At 41.2% G+C, this 20,815-nt stretch overlaps 1 protein-coding gene across 1 annotated transcript in view; it reads left to right on the plus strand.

Annotated features, from left to right (window-relative positions):
* The first annotated feature begins 8,856 nt into the window (after window positions 1-8,856).
* LOC119746215 (epidermal growth factor receptor-like) overlaps window positions 8,857-20,815 on the plus strand; it is a 44,556-nt gene continuing 32,597 nt past the window's right edge. Inside the window, exons 1-9 of the mRNA XM_038223035.1 lie at window positions 8,857-9,115; window positions 9,528-9,656; window positions 10,447-10,512; window positions 11,929-12,047; window positions 12,135-12,276; window positions 12,747-12,860; window positions 14,238-14,349; window positions 15,479-15,643; window positions 17,542-17,756. Of these exons, the coding sequence (XP_038078963.1) occupies window positions 8,977-9,115; window positions 9,528-9,656; window positions 10,447-10,512; window positions 11,929-12,047; window positions 12,135-12,276; window positions 12,747-12,860; window positions 14,238-14,349; window positions 15,479-15,643; window positions 17,542-17,756 (1,201 nt within the window). The 5' untranslated portion in view covers window positions 8,857-8,976. The remainder of the gene's footprint in view (window positions 9,116-9,527; window positions 9,657-10,446; window positions 10,513-11,928; window positions 12,048-12,134; window positions 12,277-12,746; window positions 12,861-14,237; window positions 14,350-15,478; window positions 15,644-17,541; window positions 17,757-20,815) is intronic.

Consider the following 20,815-nt stretch of genomic DNA (forward strand, 5'->3'; position numbering starts at 1 on the left):
CCATTGTAAAAACATGGCTTATGTGAAAAATCCCCCCCCCCCAACAGGGTGTTCCCCAAAAAAGTTGTGCAAGCAGATAAATCATTTCATTTCTCAAAAACTACTGAACATGAGTATTTCATCTTGATGGAGCGTACTTACTTGTATATTTAATCAGTGAAAATGTCATGAAAATTCGTTCATGAAAACCAGAGATGCAGGGTTTTTAACCCATTCCAATGCGATTTACACAGTTAGTGAAATCAGTGCAGCAGATTGTCAAGGGCCTTTTCACTCTGATGTAAATTTAAGTTAACTCTGTAAATCCCATCCCATTGGAATAGTTTGTTTGATTGGGGGAAGAGATTTTGTTGAAGTCCTTGATTTGAGGCTATAATTTGTCTGAGCCCGTATTTTGATGTTGCTCCAGTGCACTTGAATCAAATCAAGTTCTCTTTCTTAGCTGGAGCTAGGCATCCCGGCTCTGCACTGCATCCAGCAACCTTAATTGATTCCTCTCGAGATATGAATAGCCCGTTGATCTATGGCCCGTTTCCCCATGAGCAAAGCCGAGTATACCTCCTGCGGTTGCCGAGAGGCCTGTGAGTGGCTACATCATAGTACAGTCACACATTTTTTTTGCCATTATAAATCCATTTTGGTCTTAATCATAACAAATGGGAGGCCTACCAGTGCTTTTTTTTTTTTTTAATGGTGCATCTTTGCATTAAGGGGATCGGTAGTCCGCGGTGGAAAAAAAAATTAACAGTAGAGAGCTGAAAAGATGTACACAAATTAACTACTGTACATTGTTAATAGTGCGTAGGCTGGTTTTGTTTTTAAATTCTGTTCAGGGAATCTGTTGAGCAAGCCGTAAATCATTTTATTTGGGGTATGTATAAACAAAATATAATTTCAAAATCCCGCTTTACCCTGAATGGTCAAATTTATCAGATAAAAATTTTTAAAGAACAAAAGACGTCATTATCCGTGGATTAGTCACTGTCGTCTCGTCATATTGGCCCTGAAATGCAACCTCCTCGTCAACGATCAAATCGTCAACAACCGCAGGCCAAGGTGCTGTCCAGCCTCTCGGCCTCTCCAGTTGCTAGAAATTTCCCAAGGATAAGTTGCTTCTGATAAGCGTCTCCGGCAATTTTCTGCCTCTTATCAGCGGGGAAATATCATTTTGCGAATTACTGCAGGGCCCAGCAAGGCCAGGTCGGGTGTCGGCTGTCCTGTGGGGCGTCAGTTGGTCACATTCTTGGTGCTCAGGTGCTGCGAGCCTGCGAACAAGAAGACGAAAAAAGACCCCCCCCCCCAAAAAAAAAATGGATATAGATCGAATTCCCTTTGAATAAATTTCTCCCTGCTGACAAATTATTTAAAACATTTTTTTTTAACAAAATGGAGCTGTCTGCCGGTATTTGGTCTATTTGGTCCGAGAAAAATTGGAGTTTGGCGTCGGGACATGTAAGTTTTTATTGCAAATTTTGCCCCGCACCGATATACATACATCAGCTAAGTGCAGTCTCAGAGGAAGGAAGGGGGTAAACCTGATGTCTACTGTCATTGTGTCCCTGTATGTTTAATGCGTGCAATGATAGACATGTATACCAAAGTTACAATTAATACTGTTTGATTTTAAAGTGTAACATTCCTAATTAATAGAAATCAGAATTATTTAATCTCTTATTATAGTGGTCCCTTATCGGAAACATGGTGTTTGAAAATTAACTTGGTTGACAGAGGTTCAACAGCTTAATGTAAAAACATGATATACCCCCAACCGCCAAATAAGCACCCCCCCCAAAAAAAACCCACCAAAATGAGGTGGTGAAGCTATGACTTGTTATGCATGGTCACTCTACTGAGCGTGTCGTAGGCGAGGCTTTTAATCTGCCTTTGTGTTTCTTTTCCTTGTACACTTCACATACAGTCCTACACCCCCCCCCCCACGCCCAATCCCACACACTGCTCACACACCATTCCTGTAACAGTATCCGCCTTGACAGTGACATAAAAATAAGCATGAAATGGGCGGTTGCATGTATAGGCTATCGTGGATATGTTACTGTAAAACAGAATACCTGCAGCTCACAAACCTGGCCGATCCCAGCTAGTGTTACAAATCAGGGGCTATCTCACCCTTAGAAATATTTGGAAAGAAGAGACACGGTACATGTAATGATATACTTACATGTACACCAGACATGTTGTCACAGAAATTGTCTGTCTGATAGTTGCTTCTTTATGGTGAAATTAAAAAATGTGGCAATCAGTAATTCTACACTTCCATGTTGCAGTTTGCTCCCATCTGTCTACCATTCTAGTTGCCACAATGGCAGTAATGTCTTTCATGGTTGCTACATGTATGTTGTGATTGTTCAAGTCTGTGTTGCATTTTAGCTTCTGTACCAAGAGGCATCAAAGATGTATCATCTTTTAAAGGGTAGAGTACATCATTTGTCGGTTGTGCATTTTTTTTTCGTTTGAAGCCACAAAAGTGCTCAAAATCTAAAGAAGGGTGTGTTTAACTAACCTGATGAAGTTATAGCTCAGTGATGTATATTCCGAGAAAACAATATTCTAGAATCTTAATTTCAGTTCAAAAGTTGCCAAGTCATGTTTTGAATTGCGCCCGAAATCAGCGTACAGGACACGTTCTCGTTCTGCTGATTGCTGTTACGTGATGTCACGCGCTGAAGTGACAAATAATTATAGCAACCGCGCACGTGTGTGCGTTTTGTCAATGCTTGCGTGCACTTATTCAAATTAAAAACAAACTACTAACGGAAATTTCCAAAAATTCGCCTTTAGACGCATCTTTGGAAATGACCTTCTTGTTGTTTTCTTCAAAATGACAGTATGCCAGAAAGAATAATTTCACAGGGAGTTAAGTGTCATTATATCTTTAAGCCTAGTATGCTTTTCAACAATATTTTCGACAGTTACTTTTTGGATAGCTGCAAGTGATGTGCTCTAGACCTTTAAGTAATTCTAATTTTTTTTTTCCCCGCGAAGAAGAAAATGTCATAAAATCATTTTGTTCCAGAGAAAAAAAATGTCAAATAAATGAAAGGCACCATGTGCTCTTACTATACATGTACGCAAATGATTACCCATTTGACAGGGAAAAAGGGGGGGGGGGGAAAGGAAAAGGTTTCTGTGATATTTGGAACTCATGTGAAATGAAGCGCACGGTACGAGAACACTCATGTACTCACTCTAGATGCATCTCTCCTGTTGGCTTGTTTGAACAGATTGTGCTGTCTTATCTTTTCACTGACTAATGACTTCAGTTAATTAACTGTCAATCTTTTGTTCAAATTATTATTTTTTTTTGTCTTGAGCGAGCGGCTTAATGAACCTGGAACAGGTGATCATCCATTGAGGGCCTGACGTCTGTGTGTACTTGTACTTATCATTAATCAGAAGATGGAGTCAAGTGATTTTTAATGAAAATCTCATGACATGCACATTGTACATATGTAGTACATGTAGAGCTCAGACTCAGAGTTTTAGGAGTTAATAAAAATGTACATAGTTCTTGATGTATGGTGGAGTTCCATAATCTGACGTACTTTGATTCCCCTCTGCCCCCCCCCTACTCTTTCGTTTAGTGTTGCCAAACTTCACTGTTGATGAGCTTCAAATTCATTCAGGTGATTATTGGTATTACTTGTGTGGCCCTTGTAAATTTTGCTATGGGAGCCTTGTAAAACATTTTAGTGTCAAAAAATTTGCTCCAAAAAGTAGAAAAAAGTTAACGTCCAGGAATTGGGTACTAAACCGGATGAAGGGTTGCCTAACGTGGGACACCTATAACAAAGCTCAGAAATTCCCCAGGAAACTTTACATGTTGGCCGAGTTTTCTTGGAAGTTGACAAGTTACGAAAAACCATTATTACATCTCACTCGTACATGTATGTGTACATGTACCGGTATCTAGCAGAATTCATGAATTTGCAAAGAAAACATTTTCTTATTTGGGGGCACTTTACAAAAAAAAAAAAATCTTACTGTACACTTCAAAGGACTTTGAAATTAATTTCTTTGATTAGGCAAAATTAGAACATTAAGTAGTTAACGTAATCGGTCAAGCTAATCAGTTTCTTGTCTTCAAGGAATGCAATTTGTAGCTGTTACAGTGGGTCAATGTAAAAAGTAAAAAGTCCATGCTCCCTGTATATTTGTACACGTGTGGAGGATGTAAGTGCGTACATGCAACACCAAGCTACAACTATCATGCTGGGTTCTTGTTGCTCCAAAGCCACTTAAGTCAATTCTCACAGCGGGTTCTTCCGCATTTCCCCTAAAATGGAAGTCACAGTTTTCAAACGTCTAATATGTCAATGGGTAAATGCTCCAATTCAAATATGAATTGGCTTCAAGTGATTTCGCTAATTCGGCCATTATGGAGCACTGTGAATGGCTGCTTTGTATGGAGAAACCTTGTATTGCTGACTAGTAATGTAATTGTTGTTCTCTTGGAAGCCCAGTGTGTGGTGAAAGTTTACCGTTTTCCGTCATTGATGGTTTGTAAATTGTTTTTTTTAATAGATCCTGCTGAGATTTGGATTTGTGAAGATTGATTACCTAGATTTGTCGGGGTTGAAATTTGTGCGGAGTGGCTTGATCTTCAGCAGCAAAGCTGTGAAGTTCTTAGAGATCGCCCAGCGGGATTTCCAAAAATATCTGCGAAATCGGGGACAGGTTGGCCACACCGTTGGAAATTTGATTACGTGCTGCGTGAAGCAGAGACTAACTTTTGAACTGCTGTTCATTGACTACAGCCAATTGAATCTAGTGGCGTTCAGCTATCACAGTTCGTAATCTTAACTGGGCAGATTGTTTTTGCAGTATGCCAAGCATTTTTTGTAATGGTTGATCATAAAGAATTCTCATGACAAACTTGTATCTTGATGTGGTGTACACGTCAAGTGCCCTACTCCAACTACTTGAAACTATACACATGTCTTGTTTTGTTTTGTTTTATTCGGTAATAAAGATTAGTCATATTTTATAGAAAGCACGCCTGTTTTCTTTCTCAAATACATTGTACAACTGAAACAATTTTTGGCTGTTCAATTTGTTTGAAGTACATGCACTTGAGCCTTTTTGATATTTCAGAATCAGATTAATGGAAGTTGAGGGGATCGTTCAACGTTGCTACATGTACAAAGTGTAGCCATTACAATTTAATGAGTTATAATAGTTAAAGTTATATAGTCCATCATTTGTAATTTGTGCATTTTGTTCGTTTGAAGCAACAAACTTGCTCAAAATCTAAAGAAGGGTGCTGAACAACTAACCTGATGAAGTTTCAGCTCAGCTTCAGCTGTACATTCCGAGAAAAACAGCATTCTAGGATCGCGATTTCAAATCAAAAGTTGCTGAATCATGTTTTGAAATTTGAATTGGGCCTGAATTCAGCGTCCGAGACGCGTCCTCATTGAGCCGATTGCAGCTACGTGATGTGGCGCACTGATTCGACGAATTATGGCAACTGCTCGCCCATGCGTGGTGCCAATGCTTGCGCGCACTTCGCCGAATAAAAAAACAAACTACATGTACTAACGGAAACTCCAACGGTGCGTCTTAAGAAGCACCGTTTGAAAGGCCTTCTTTCGTTGATTTCTTCAAAATGACAGCTTGCCAGAAAGAGCAATTTCACAGGGAGTTTAGTCCCCTTTACTATCGTTCAACCAAGTATGTTTTTCAACACTAATTATGTCAGTTACCTTTTGGATAGCTGCAAATGATGGACTGTAGCTTTAAATAACAAAAAATCTCAAAGGGAAAATAACTACATGCGTAGTAGTAACATTTGTAGTCAACGTAAGGCCAAAAAAAAAAGTCTCCGGTTTCTGGTATGCGCGCGCATCGCCGTAGCCATGCGCGTCGGCAAAATGAAAAAGTTTTTTTTTCAATGAATGTCTCATTATTGATGATGTCTCAAAACTGCCAAAGTCACTGGTTTGACTGGAATCCTGCTGCTGCACAATTTTAACGTGTTTTTAGATTGGGTTATGGTCGAGAATAAGCTTTATGTGGCCTCTCTGGACTCCCATATATTTGCACTAAGTTTAGTCGGGCACTATTTGCAGTCATCAGCCGACATTTGAAGCAAAAAAATCAGATAAAAATAAAGAAGCTGCGTCGCCGTACCACTTTTTGGGCAAGCTCCATACCAGAAACCGGAGACTTTTTTTTTTTGGCCTAAGGTACATTTGGGTGGAGGGGAAAATAAAAACACCCAGAAATATGAACCTGCAACCTACCAAACACAAATCTAAAGCAGAATCTTTAATTCCAATTAAATAAATATATACATGTAAGACGGAGCGAGTTACAGGACTGCTACATCTGTACACGTATTGAGTTTACTCCAGGCATGATAAAAAAAAGAAGTCGCAATACAATTTTAAACCAATGAATTGTACATTTTGGACAACACCCCTGGGAAAATGCACAGGCTCCACACAAACACCAGCGTATGCACATGAGGTTGATTTATCTTCGCTAAAGGCTGCTGAAGAGTACACTTCCTGCACACGTTAACAATTTTTTTTCGTCTTGAAAATCAGCCTTGCTTGATAAATTGTAATTGCAATTTATATTTATAATCAAACCCACATATGGGGGAAACGCCAGGCTAAAGTCCTCGTGCGCGCTCCGTTGAGACCAGATGGGTTTGTTTAAACACTCGCTGGAGAAATTGTTTTGCCAATAAATATTGTCCTTTAATAATTCCCCGCCTCAGAGCGAGGTCATCATTTCATAACTTTTTGTGTGTGTGTATTGACTTGAATGGATCTACTGGGGCGCCCTCTGTTGTTTCATATTGAGAAGATGCAGGCAAAAGATTTGGATTTTGTGCAATAGATACAGTTTGTAGTGCGTTACAGTGAAGACATTTCATACGTTTTCAATTTAGTTGACGACACGTCTTGCAACTTACATCATTTTACAGGCTGAAACCTTGGATCCAGGCTGGACAATCCCTGACCATTTACAATATTTACACAAATGTATTTTGTAATGGATTGTAAAGTGCTTTCTGAGTGTTGTTGCAGCACAAACTGTAGGTCATTTGGTCTGCATATTCTTATTCTATTCCCCGTCTTCATGGTTTTGAACCTTACGGAAAACTCTGAAAGAATGCAGTACTAAGCCAGATTCCTCTTCTGTTGTTGTGTACAAAGTCTATGGAGAGTTTGAGTGCATTTTTAGATTATTTTCTGACAAAATTAGAAATGTTTCTCAGTCCCAGATTCATGTCTTTTCAACATTTTTGCAATGACTGACCTCCATTTTAATAGATGACACCCTGTATGTACATGTACTGTATATGATGACAAAAGTGGCGTCAGAATGCAACATTCTCTCCAGAGCCAAATTTGCCAGCCGTTAATTCAGTGCAAGTGAAAGTGTATTGTTGGAAAGCAGTACCTCATGTCTAGGCATCCGTGAAGTCATTATGGAGTTTGATGAATTATGAGATAATTGATATGGCAAATGTCCCCCTCATGTGCATTGAAGTGTGTGTTACAAACCGGTAGTTATACTCAGTGATGTGCATCTCCTGTTAACATGGAGGTCATCCACCCTGTACTGCTTGACCTCCATTCAACACTCCTCCCCGAAGAAGTTAACTCATGCACACGGACGTCTGAAGTTGATGATTCAGTGATAACATCTGGTATGTGGGACATGAGTCCAACATGCCCCTGAACCCATTGCAGAACTTCAGATGTTCACAGTATTTGTGGACGAGCGTTGATTTCTTACGGCTTGGCGTCATGTGATGATTCATCATCTGTTATGTAAAATAAGGGGATAAATAGCGTACTGGGGCAGTTATAAACGTGTGGTTTAAAACCTGTAGGGGCGTGGTCGACGATAAAGGCCTGAGACGAAGACGAGGGTTAATATTGGCGACAAGGCCCCTAACCAATTGAAGACATCACAATATTATCCCCATTTACCGTTTTTGGTTACAAGACCATAAAAAAGTTGAAAAGTTGACCAATTTCTGACAAGTTGTGTTACATGTAATCTACCATTTTACTCCGTGTCCGGGACTTTTCTAGGGTTCCCGTGGCGCGTGAGGATATCTCTCCTTATATGGAGATCATATCAGTGCTCTCGAGCCGGCGGAGCGCGCGGCACTTACTGCGCGCATGTGGCGCGCAGTGTGGGTGCTGGCAACCAGTTTTAAACATCGCTGTTTAAACACCGACCGGTGTTTTACCGGCAGTTTACACCACCCATGTGACAGGCTCTCAACCAATAGGAATGGATAAACTGTCTCAGTATTTATGAGTGAAATTTCATTGATGAAGACAAATCCCAAATGTTGAATCTCTAGTGTAATACAGTGTGACGGTTATGGATGAATAAATGTTGAAAAGGGTTTTGACATTTTTGTTACCAGTGTGTGTAAAAGTGTGAAACTAATTTCCCTCTCTCGTTTCTTTTTATCTTTGTGCAGTGTGCACTGGAAATGGCAACGGGGTATCCAGTAACACCGAGTTTGAGAATGACGATTTGATCTACCAGTCCCTGAAGGAACGGTTTGAAGGTACGCTAATGTTAACATTCGTAAATGGCAGTAGGAACGTTTTGTTATAAAACTAAGAAAATATTGGTGACAGAAGAGGTTATTTGCCCTTCTATTTTAAAAAAATCAGGAATTTTGTCCTCCCATCCCCTCTACCTTTTTGCATCCCAGAATATTTAAAATGAGGTCAGCAGCTGATTTCATGAAACAGTGCGTAACTTAGGCCATGTGATGGTCTCTATCTACAACACTGGCTATGCACAGGGCATTGTTTTCTAACTTCTCTCTGTCTCTCTGCGTTGACAGGTTGCACATATGTGGACGGGAACTTAGAGGTGAAGTTCCTGCGCCAGACACACTATGACTTGTCCTTTCTCAGCGAAATCAAGGAGGTGACGGGTTACGTCTTGATTATCCTGATCTACTCTGAGATGATCTCCTTGCCTAACCTTCGCGTGATCCGTGGCACGGAGCTGTACGAGGGAAACCTGGCGCTCTACGTGGCCACCACCTACCACAACAGGCTGCCCACGGTTGGACTGCGGCAGTTGCAGATGCCAATGCTGCATGGTGAGTACAAGTGGTATGACCTCCATTTCAAACTGTAGAGTTCGCTGTGAGGCTGATCTGCAAGGAGGGGTGAGTGTGAAGAGCACTCAAAGTCTGCTTGTTGACATGCGTTGCTCATTTGCTGACATGTGGGATTCGGTGTATAAAGTCAGTGGGATTGTGGGGGCCCATATATGCATATTTGGGTTTCGTTTTTTTGTAAGATGCTTTAGTTTGGGTTGCCCCACGGTTGTCTGTCAGCGTGACGTCACGACATCACAGACCACATATTCTACTGGCTAGTAGGTAGGGCCAAATTAGTTGTTTTTATTACTATTCTTACATCGACATGATTCAAAAGACCTCATACATGTAGTATTGATTCGGGAAACATAGGTTTAAGTGTTGGTAGTGTTCTCATTCTCTGTCGCAGAGATCATAAAAGGGGATGTCAAGTTTGAGGATAATCGTGACCTGTGTTACGTTCGTACTATCGACTGGAGCGACATACGTGAGGATCTTGTTCCCTGGTTTTCAGATCATGGCGGCTCCTGCACAGAGGGTAAGTTTAAAGTTTGAAGCCAATTTCTAACAGAAATAACATGTGTAAGCATTCCCGTGCTATTTCTTGAATTTCAGCCAGAGTGTTTCTATCAATGCAAAAGTTATTCACTTTTGAATGAAACATCACCTGAAGAAAAAAACATCACCCCATGTTAAAGGGAATATACATCATTTGCTTTTGCTGTAATTTTCAGAAATGGATGGAATTGGGGGGTTGGAAATATATAGCCAATATAGTTACACTGACTTTTTTGAGGTTTTGGGTTCGAAAATGCTATAAAAACCAAGAAAAACAATCATTTTCCTGTAGTCTGGTTCCCTGACTCCATATAAGAAGAAACAGAGCAGTTTACATACATTGGGGAATTGTAAGGTCGGGGAACCAGTCTAGCTGGCTCGTAACCGTTCATAGGTTTGTAATCGATTGCAAACAAGTGCGATGGTCAATTGGGGCCAGTATTTGAAAAAAAAGCCAGTTTTTCCAACGCTGATCGGCCGATCAGCGTTGGAAATTGATACAAAAATACCACTTTTCTTGAAAATGACAATATACCAGGTGCCATGATTTTACAGGACGCTTTACACTGTCATTCACTAACAGTCCAGCAATGTATTCCAAAACGATTTGGTAGTTTTATTTTTTGATGTTTGCAAATGTTGTATTTTCCCTTTAAGTTATTGAATTTTTACTTAACAATTTCTAATTATTGGCTGTTTTAAGTATTAAGTAGTAAAATAACATTGCAAAGATGAAATTCTCAAGCTTTTTTTGATTACCGTCCTGACAGAGCATGTTTGTGCACCCAATTGCCCTGGAGGATGCTGGGGTCCTGGACCTGATATGTGCCAAGAATGTAAGTAGACAATCTGGGGCCAATTTCATAGAGCTGCTTACTAAGCACAAAATTTGCTTAAGCACAAAAACGTCTTGCTTAATAACATCAGGTTACTGGCCAAAACTCCATGCGATTGTTATGCTAAGTAAACAACAGCTAAATACCGGTCACAAGCAATGTACATCACATGGAGTTTTGGCAGGTAACCTAGTTTTACTAAGCAATGTTTTTTCGTACTTAAGCAAATTTTTTGCTTAAGCAGCTCTATGAAACTGGGCCCAGGTAGTGGATTCACATTTGATTGAGATGTATCGGTACATGTACACAGAGCTGATTATAGTTGTCCAAATCCTTTTCTGTAATGCCAATCTTTAGTTTTTTACTGTTACTATTTTATTTTATTTGCGACACGGATTGCCACTTTTTTTTTACGAGGTTTAAAGCTACAGTCCATCATTTGTAATTTGTGCATTTTGTTCGTTTGAAGCAACAAAAGAGTTCAAAATCTAATGAAGGATACTGAGCAACTAACCTGATGAAGTTTCAGCTAAGCTTCAGCTGTACATTCCGAGAAAAACAGCATTCTAAGATCTCAATTTCAAATCAAAAGTTACTGAATCATGTTTTGAATTGTTTTGAATTGCAGCTATATGCGACGTCGCGCAGTGATCTGACGAATTACAACAACCGCGTGCGCATGTGCGTCGTTCCAATACTTGTGCGCGCTGCGCTGAATAACAAAACGAACTACTAATTTAAATTTTCCTACGGTGCTTCTTAAGAATCACCGTTGGAAATGCCTTCTTTCCTTGATTACTTCAAAATGACAGCTTCCCAGAAAGAATAATTTCACAGGGAATTTATTTCCCTTACTATCTTTCAACCAAGTTTGTTTTTCAACATTAATTACGCCAGTTACTTTTCGGATGGCTGCAAATGATGGACTCTAGCTTTAATATGATGAAATTGAGTTTTCGGTGTGTATGGGCTCTGTGCACCAGTATCAGGAGAGTTGGGGGTGACCTAGACTGGTTCCCGATCCATCCACTGCGTATTTCGAATGTATCCAAAGTTTTTGGAGGCAGTAATAGTTTCGGAGACCATTGCCAGTTGAATTTGAATGTATTCGCGCTCTGACAACTCCTGATGCTCACGCGAAGACGCGGAGGCTACAGCTTTTGCACATTCAGGAAGTTGTGCGTACTTGGCCCGCGAACCAGTAGTACAGTACGCGCGCATGCTGTGTGTCCTGTCCACGGAGCTCTCAAATGGTAAAAACGCGCCCTGTTTTGTTGGTGCAAGGAGCCCATATCGATACCCTTTACAGAAAAACTGCAAGAGACAATTGCTGTTTTTGGAGAAGGTATCAACTCTTACACATTTTCTTTTGATCAGGACATTAGGATTCTTTATAATATGCGTTTTTCTTGCCAGTGACTCGCAAGAATTGCAGTGGGACCTGTGACTATCGCTGCCGGGGACCAACGCAGGCCGACTGCTGCCACAGAAGCTGTGCTAGTGGCTGTACTGGGCCGAGCAACAAAGAATGCCTGGTAAGTATCGTGTACCGGTTAGGCTACTTGACTTGAGATCGGGAGGTAGTGGGTTCTAACCCTGACTGTGTATTCCGTTGATTTCAGGCTTGTCTGAAGTTCACCATGGATGACCAGTGCGTGGAAGCCTGCCCACCCAGCACCTTATACAACCCCGAGACGTACCAGAATGAACCCAATCCAGACTTCAGATACGCCTATGGCTCTAGGTGTTTGCTCCAATGCCCAGGTACAGGGGTCATCTCATATAATATCCTAGCGTTAGTCAAGGCGTTCGACGATAGTGTCTGATGATCCATATGTCACATGGAGCCCATAAGTAAAGTAACTGTCATGAGACAATGTGGCCCAATCAGGCTGGCGTTTATCCACGGTTTAAGTGCCATGAAACGACTGAGAATATTCCCCATGATGGGATGCTAGTCCATCGCAGGTTGCTCCCCAGCTAATGCCGCTACCCATTTATACTCCTGGGTGGAGAGAGGTAAGTGGGGATGAAGTGGCTTGCCCAAGGACACAACATATGACTAGCAGCTGGATTTGAACCCCTGACCCTTTGATCATGAGTCACAAACCCTAACCACTAGGCCACACCCCCCCCCCCCCCCACGGAGCCCATAGTTAATGTATCTAACAATGGATATAAAAAACGAGAAAGGGAAATTTGTTAATTTTTTTGTTTTGTTTAAATTTGAGCAGATAATGTCCTACGCGAAGGTGACAACTGTATCAATGAGTGCGGTACAGGAATGATTGAAAGCAGCGTACCGGGCGACAACAAATGTGTTCCATGTGATGGTCCGTGCCCCAAAGGTATGTTAGGATGACCCACGATTTAAACGTTACTAGTTTGGGTTCATGGCACATGTACCGGTATATCCGTAAAGTTTTGCTGTGAGACTCTGAAAATCTTTTGCTTTTATTTTATTAGCATTATATTACAATTTTTCCGGTGATGTTGCACTAAAAACGGTGCCAACAGCAAGCAGCAAATTTCGTTTCAGATTTTCATGTAAGATCATCCTTCTCTTAATTTACACCTAAATAATATTGTATTGTATCACTCTGTACGTTTGCACGTAATATTTTGTTCAGCGCAATAGAGTGCAGAAAGGGGCAGTTTTCTGTTTTTCTTGTTCTTAAAAAAAATCCATAATTCAGTGACGGGGGATATTCGCTTCGCTTGAATATTTGTAAGCTCTGGCAATGGAGCCTCTACAAGTCACTCGGGTGAGTTGGTCGGTTCGTGCCCCCCCCCCCCCCCCAAAAAAAACCCCCGAACCCCCTAACTCACCCATAAAACTGTAAGTACCAAATTGTAACTGTCCAATAAAAGCAAACCAAATACATTAAATACTTGACAAAAAATTGCAATTTGTGGAGTTGGTTTATGGATCTTTTTTACACTGAGGCAAGATGATGTGTGGTAATGTAATAGTCAGGTGGTATGTCATGCGCTAGGAACTTAAAGCCAGAGTCCATCATTTGCAGCTATCCAAAAAGTAACTGTTAAATTATTGTTGAAAAACATACTTGGTTGAAAGATAGTAAGGGGACTAAACTCCCTGTGAAATTATTCTTTCTGGCAAGCTGGCATTTTGAAGAAATCAACGAAAGAAGGCATTTCCAACGGTGCTTCTTAAGAAGCACCGTAGGAAAATTTAAATTAGTTGTTCGTTTTGTTATTCGGCAAAGCACGCGCAAGCATTGGCACGACGCACATGCGCGCGTGGTTGCTATAATTCGTCGGATCAGTGCGCGACATCGCGTAGAGCTGCATTCGGCTCAGTGAGAACGTGTCTTGGACGCTGAATTCAGGCCCAATTCAAAACATGATTCAGCAACTTCTGATTTGAAATCGAGACCCTAGAATGTTGTTTTTCTCGAAATATACAGCTAAAGCTGAGCTGAAACTTCATCAGGTTAGTTGTTCGGCACCCTTCTTTAGATCTCGGGCACTTTTGTTGCTTCAAACGAACAAAATGCACAAATTACAAATGATGGACTATACCTTTAAGGGGTTTCACACACCTTTGACTATACATCACCCCTGCCTCTGGCCTAGCTGTGTCAATTTATGAGTCGTCAGGGCGTGTGGTGAGAGCATTACAAAGGTCAATAATATTATTTTGCATTGTGATTTTTCAAGAATTCATTTATTCGTCAAAATGTTCCTTTTTGATCCTGCAGTCTGTGATGGCCCAGAAGAAGCAATATTCAAGGAAGATTTTAACAACGGATCGCTATCCAACTGTACCATCATCAGGAATAACATCTTCATTGGCACCGCTTCATTTGAAGGGTAATTTTTGGACATTCGTAGAAACCTCTTCCTTCAATGTTCTGCATCTGATTTCATGATCCCTCCTGAAAGTTGACCAACTAAAACATGATTGGTTTTCTCGATCAGGCAAAATAGAAACCAAAAGTTGAAAGACTGCGAAGGCAGTGTTGTAGTGGAATCCGTCACCAGTCCCTCCAGCGTCAAATCACAAGCTATTCAAACAAAATGTGAAAAAAGAATTCCACGGTTCTTGGGGACTGAAATTTTGAGAAGATTTTGTGATTTACTTTTGACCAGACTGGTGATGGACTTGTGACGGACTCGACTACAGCACTGCAGGAGGGCATTCAAGTCTAAAGCGGTGTTAGCTAAATCCCAGTCACACATTTACGGTTTGGAGCTACAGATCTCCACGGTTTGAAATTCTTGATAAACCGTGGGAATACCGTATTCATCCTTAGTACAAATGTACCTCCGTGGTTATCCGTCATCTTCCTTGCGTATTCGTGTTTTAAACTGTTCAAAACTTCCGTGTTGAGACGTCATGAAAATCAATCCGTAGTGCAACCGTGAGACATTGGTAGGACAACCGTACTGATTGGTAGTGTTATGGAGTACCGAAGTGTGACGTCATTTAGAACCAGAAAGTGTAGTGCAAACGAATGGAGTACGCGCGCGTGTTGGTTCGCGGGCTGAATCACTTGCTAATGTCTTTTACACACATTTTGTGCGCGTGACGTATTCACTTCGGTACTCCATTCGTGGCTATTCATACATATTCTTGGAGATTCGTAGCTCATTCGTGGTAGAAATCTCTACAAATTCGCTACGGAGAACCTTGGTCATCCTTGGCCCAATCGAGACAACCGTGGCGTTAACGTAATACCGTCGATATTCTTCACCGATCCGTCCATATTCTTGACAAACCGTGATGTATTCATACAGAAACTGTAGGACAGTCGTGGCTATCCGTCCTGAAACTGCAGTGCATTCTTAGAATGTTGAGTTCTCCACGAATCTTGACGGTTCATCATGATCGATTGATTCTTGGTAAACCGTGGATTATTCGTAGCTCCAAACCATAAAATGTGTGACTGGGGCTTATCTCTGATCTGAGAAAAAAACGTCTCATCGGATATTTCTGCAGGGATATATTTTTGGGGAAGCAAGGCATAACCCTGGATTTGCTGGAGCGGCTGAGCACAGTGCAGGAGATTAAAGGCTTCGTGACCGTGCAGGGCCATCACGACCACTTCAATAACCTCACCTTCCTGCGCAACGTCAAGAAGATCTACGGGCGGAAGTTGTATGGGTAAGGACAAGCCACAGTTTTGTGGAGGCAAAGAAATGAGAGCTGGCAACTTTAATGTTAACAAAATATTGTATTTGTGTTGAATACGTTTCTGAACGTTAAGAGAGAGTGCATGAGATGCGATTGTCACGAATTCCAAAAATATGAGAATGCGAGGATGCCAAGGTAGTATTTTGTGATGAACAATTTTTTTTTTTGGTGAAGAACTTTCCAGACAATTCCACATAAATTTAATGAGTGACATCATGTGAGAAAGCAGATAGTTGGAAACGGATTCCCGTAGAACTGCTTCTCAGAAAAATTGGTATAGGACTAGAAAAAAATGGCATGGTAAAAAAATAACTTACCTGCCAAAATTGACTCAAGAAATTGAGGTTTACAAATTAATGCTAGGCAAGCAGTGGACTGAGTTAGCGGTAATATGCATTTGGGAAGATGCAAAGTTGGGTTTACGTTGTACCTTAACCCTCGCCCTCCAATTAGATCCTAAAAAAATCCACTTGGGGGGCATTCATCGGAACCGGGCACCAGAGTTCCCGACCGCTGATGTCAGGAACCGGTTCCAGATCATGGGATCGGGTACCCGTAACGAAGTTTCCAAATTACTTGGTAATTTCTCAGACAATGAAAAAGAAAGGTTCTGAATGCCATTTGTGGGGACTTATTTAAGAATAAAAACAAGACCCCAAAATGATTTTCATGTTTCTGGGCATTTTAAAATTACATCTCCTTCAGCCCAAATTGTACACACTTGTACCAGTATCTTGTTGATTGATGCACCGATGTGGTACCGTTTTTGTGGCTCACCTTTATCAACAATTTGAAGAGCAACTTCCGGGATACAACATTTGGGGTGGGGCTACTTTTATGGATACCCAGGTGTCTGTGTTATACTTCAGTAGAGTACCCGGCTGCAAAACTACTCGTAGATGCACACCACTTATGCCATGACGCAAAAGGCCAAGTGGCATAGGGAACACAGACGCACTACATTTTCCATGTTCCACGAGCTGGATAACAAATTTATCTTCAAGTGAAATTCGGGCGATTCACAATGCAGTGCACCACCAAGAGTTTGCCACGAAGAGTTCATTTTTCCCAGTGCATTGTGGGAGATGGTCAACAAATTCACAGCGCGGGACATTTGAAATTGTTAGTTTTACCAGTCCGTAGTTTGGTAAAGGTATGCTCTGAGTATCTGTTTGCTCTTTTGTTTTCTTATCAATGTGTTTTTTTTTTGTGAGGCGGCAGAACACTATGCCCCAATCTATAACAAATTAATTCAAGTTGTCTACTGACACTCACCCAAATGGGCCATGTTTTGTCGACTGTAAACTGGAAAAATGGACTCTCCATGGCAAACTCTTGGTGGCGCACTGCATTGTGAATCGCCCGAATTGGCGCACTCACAAATTTAGCAGCGGTTATCTATTACACATGCATGAAGCATATATATAGCAGGAATGGTGTGCATACAGTATCTTAGAATACATGTAGCACGATACACAGGGTGCGATACGCACCATGGTATTTAGGATTACACCACACTGTTGTTGCCATGGATCGACCAATCATGAACGAGGATTCAAGTTTGCTTGAAGATAACCTTCCATTGGATTCTCTAAGTTGTGGATTTCGTAGGAATCAGGAGGTTTGTAGCAAAGATGAAACTGGGAGTTCAGGGTTAAGGGTGTGGATAGGAGTGACTGTGGAAATGGAGATTAAGATGGATGAGAAATGTATACATCATTTGGAGAGAAAAAAAAAAGTTACGGAAAACTATATGGACAGAATTACAGGTATAATAATCGGAATGACAAATGCAGTATCACCCTGATTCCTTACAGCAATATGTCTGATCATTTTGTACCCACCCTACCACCTCCACACTTTTCCAGCATCGATGGACCCAAGCAGTATTCGCTGTTCATTAACAGCGACTCTATCGAGTCGCTGGGTATGACGTCCCTGGAGCGCATCAACAAGGGGAACGTTCTCTTTTATGAGAACCCCGCGTTGTGCTATGCCGCCGAAGGCATGTGGGAAAGTATTGTGAAACAGCCCGGACGTCAAAGTGTGGAGTTTTATGCCAATAAACCTCGGCAAGAGTGCAGTAAGTACTCCCCCTCTTCGCATGCACCACTGGCATGGCATCTTCCTGGCACCTCGGGGGAGTTGGTCGGTTGAAATTCCTGGATTGTATCAAGATTCTTGCAACGTTCATTTCTGAAGTACAGAACAATTCTTAATCGGGAGAAAGAGATGCCATTTATAAAAAGCATAAAAAACTGTAATACCATAAAATCATCAGAAACTGAAGCTGATCTAGAAATCACACACTGTGATTCAGGAACAGTTTTACTTTTTTATAATGTCCCAACTCGGCAGTTATTACTTGAAGCATGTTTGCACCTCAGTGGGGAATGTTGCAGGAATCGTGATACAGCAGAGGTTGCCAGTGGATTACAAGAAAGATTGCATGTTGAATGATGTATTACTAACCCTTGAATGTCTTTGTTTTCCCGAACGTTACCCCCGTTGGCCGCATGAATGCATTGTCGTTCCGATAGCAAACACTCCTTGTCGGTCATGTCCTCGACTGTGCGGTCTCTCAATCTCGTCAGTTTGCAATCCATTGAGTTTGGTAGCGTCAATATCAAGTTAAACCCGAGGCTGTGCTATGCCAAGGCAGAAATGTTCCAGGATATAATCCACGAGGATGGGGAAGTCACGGTTGTAAGCAACGAGGAGGAGGCTGACTGTGGTAAGTATGGACAACCCCCACCCCCACTGCCCATTCCCAAACCCCTCGTGCATGCTTTGGTGTTGTCAAACACCCCACCCCCAGGCCAGCTCCATTTGCGGTTGAAGGGAGACTGTTTGTTACAACCTCAAGGTTTTTAAAAAAAAAACTATACAGTCCAACAATAACACAGAAGACCAAGTGTGGTGCAGTGCCAGATTTTGTCAAGAAATGCTGGTGGAACGTCATGAAACTGGTGACAATTCTTGATAGGACTTATTCCGATGAAGGAAAAGAGATTCATACAATGAGCATGATGATCTGTCACGCTGATCAGTAATGCTGAACATTGGGCACAGTTGTCGAAAAAAAAAAATTGAAGAAACTAGCATTTTGAGAATTCCAGTGCGATGCGGTCAAACTCAAAAAATTTTTCAAAGTGTATTTGTTGACACTTGTAAATATGGGAATAAATCTATGCACCAAAGTGGTTGCTTTGAAACAGTCTCCCCGATGCCACATAATACCATTAACCATCTAACATAACCACCACTTTTGCATGTTTCAATAACTGAAACCCCTACACACTCTTTATGTTTGACGTCACTTCACTGCCAGGCTGATCGCGGAGCTCTCTCACTCTCTCTTGCGATATCTCGCAGAGCCAACTCACATTTTTTTTGTCGCAGTGTTCTTGACATTTCCTCCAAGCAATCTGTAATTCTGATCCATGCATTCACTGTAGAGGATTTTTCACAGGAAACTTCTAATCCTCCCCTGCCCCCCCCCCCCCCAAAAAAAGTTCCTAAACTTGACATAACTTCTAATTCCTGGAGCTTGATCTTCACTTTCGTGCAGCTACTAAACTTGCTGCTATGAGCTAAGTCGGGTGCTCTGCAGTTTGCAAATCCTTCCCCTCAATTCGAAATAGCTACATGTAGCAATACCCTGGTACCTCTAGTAGAACAGCATAATTATTCAGCTGCTAAATATCTACCCTTTCCGGTCGACAAGAACTTTAACTTTTCTCCTTTTCCTGTTGCATGATAAGAAAGTTCTCAAAACTGTCCAGCAGCTTCCTCTGGGGCAAATAGGAAAAAACCCTTCTGATTCCTTTCCAACGTTGCTCATCAGAGAGAACATAGCCATGAGCTCTCAGTCAGCCTGACTGCGTAGTGAAAATCACATGTCCATAGGTGGTCTGTAATCCAAGCATTGGCATCCGTTTGTGCGTTTGGTTCAATATGGATCCAAATCCGAAGCCATGGAATGAAGACTGTGCTGTAACAAACAAAACTGCACCTGATCTGGATCTTAAGTCACCTGACAAGCCAAAAGCAAACATGGAGACGGTTAACGTTGAACACCATTTCGCATGTCGCCATTTTGAATCTCGCGCTGAGATCTTGTACATCCCTGAGATCTGTGATCCTAATTAAGATCGGAGCAAGACAAGCCGACGGATCACAGATCCAGATGATCTGTGCAAAGCAAATAGGTCCATTGTCTGATCGGTGCATTTTGAGACTGTTCAGTAACTGCCGTATCATTGGGCTTTCCAAATCTGACTTCTTGTCCGTCTTCAGGAGCATAGGCCCATGATTTAAGATATACTCCAGATCAATATAGGTCCGTGTTCTGCTTTACGAACTTCATATCCTTTAAAATAAGGCCAAATTTGAGAGTATCTTCATTTTGGATTTGTCATTGACGGCTTCTTAATACTTCTATAGCGAGAAATGAAGCTGTTGCCTGAAAAAATAAAACCAAGGTTTGGACCCCACAATCGTAACTTCACTGTCTGTGTTATAGGACAGTCAGGATCCCAGACCACCTAGTATTAATATGCCTGGTTGTGATTTGCAGTTAACAGAGAATCAAGGGTGTTGAGATTTGCCCAAAACAATTAATCTGTTCTGCGCTTGCAGCCAGGCATCTGCATGAGTTGATTTGCATTTTGTTTGCATGTGGTTTGCACGCATGTTTTGTTTTTGTGCATCTTGGTTTGCAGAAATCAGTTAATGATAACCATCAAGTTTTAAGAAAAAAATTACCATTTCATGACATAAAAACACTGAGCTTAAGTTAAATCTCGCAACTTTAAAAAAAAATTCATGTTTTTCTATTTTAATGAAATTTTGCCCCGAAAAAATAACTTAAAAGGCACCAATATGCACTGTCAGTAATAAAAATTGTGAATTGAAAATCTATGAATATTCAACTTATAAATTAAATTCACTGTCTCTCCACCAATCAACTTTTATATCTTGCCTCTTGAAACGTCATTTCATGAATAATTCATGATTTGTCATGAGAACTTTGAATATAAACTCGCACCTTTTGGTCACAATTGTTTTCATCACATTTTTGTAAAAGACACCTGTTTCCCCCCCCCCCCTTTCCACTTTCCAGTTCAATCAGTTTTGGGT

This window comes from Patiria miniata, unplaced genomic scaffold (genome assembly GCF_015706575.1).
Source record: "Patiria miniata isolate m_02_andy unplaced genomic scaffold, ASM1570657v1 HiC_scaffold_12, whole genome shotgun sequence".
Lineage (NCBI taxonomy): Eukaryota > Metazoa > Echinodermata > Asteroidea > Valvatida > Asterinidae > Patiria > Patiria miniata.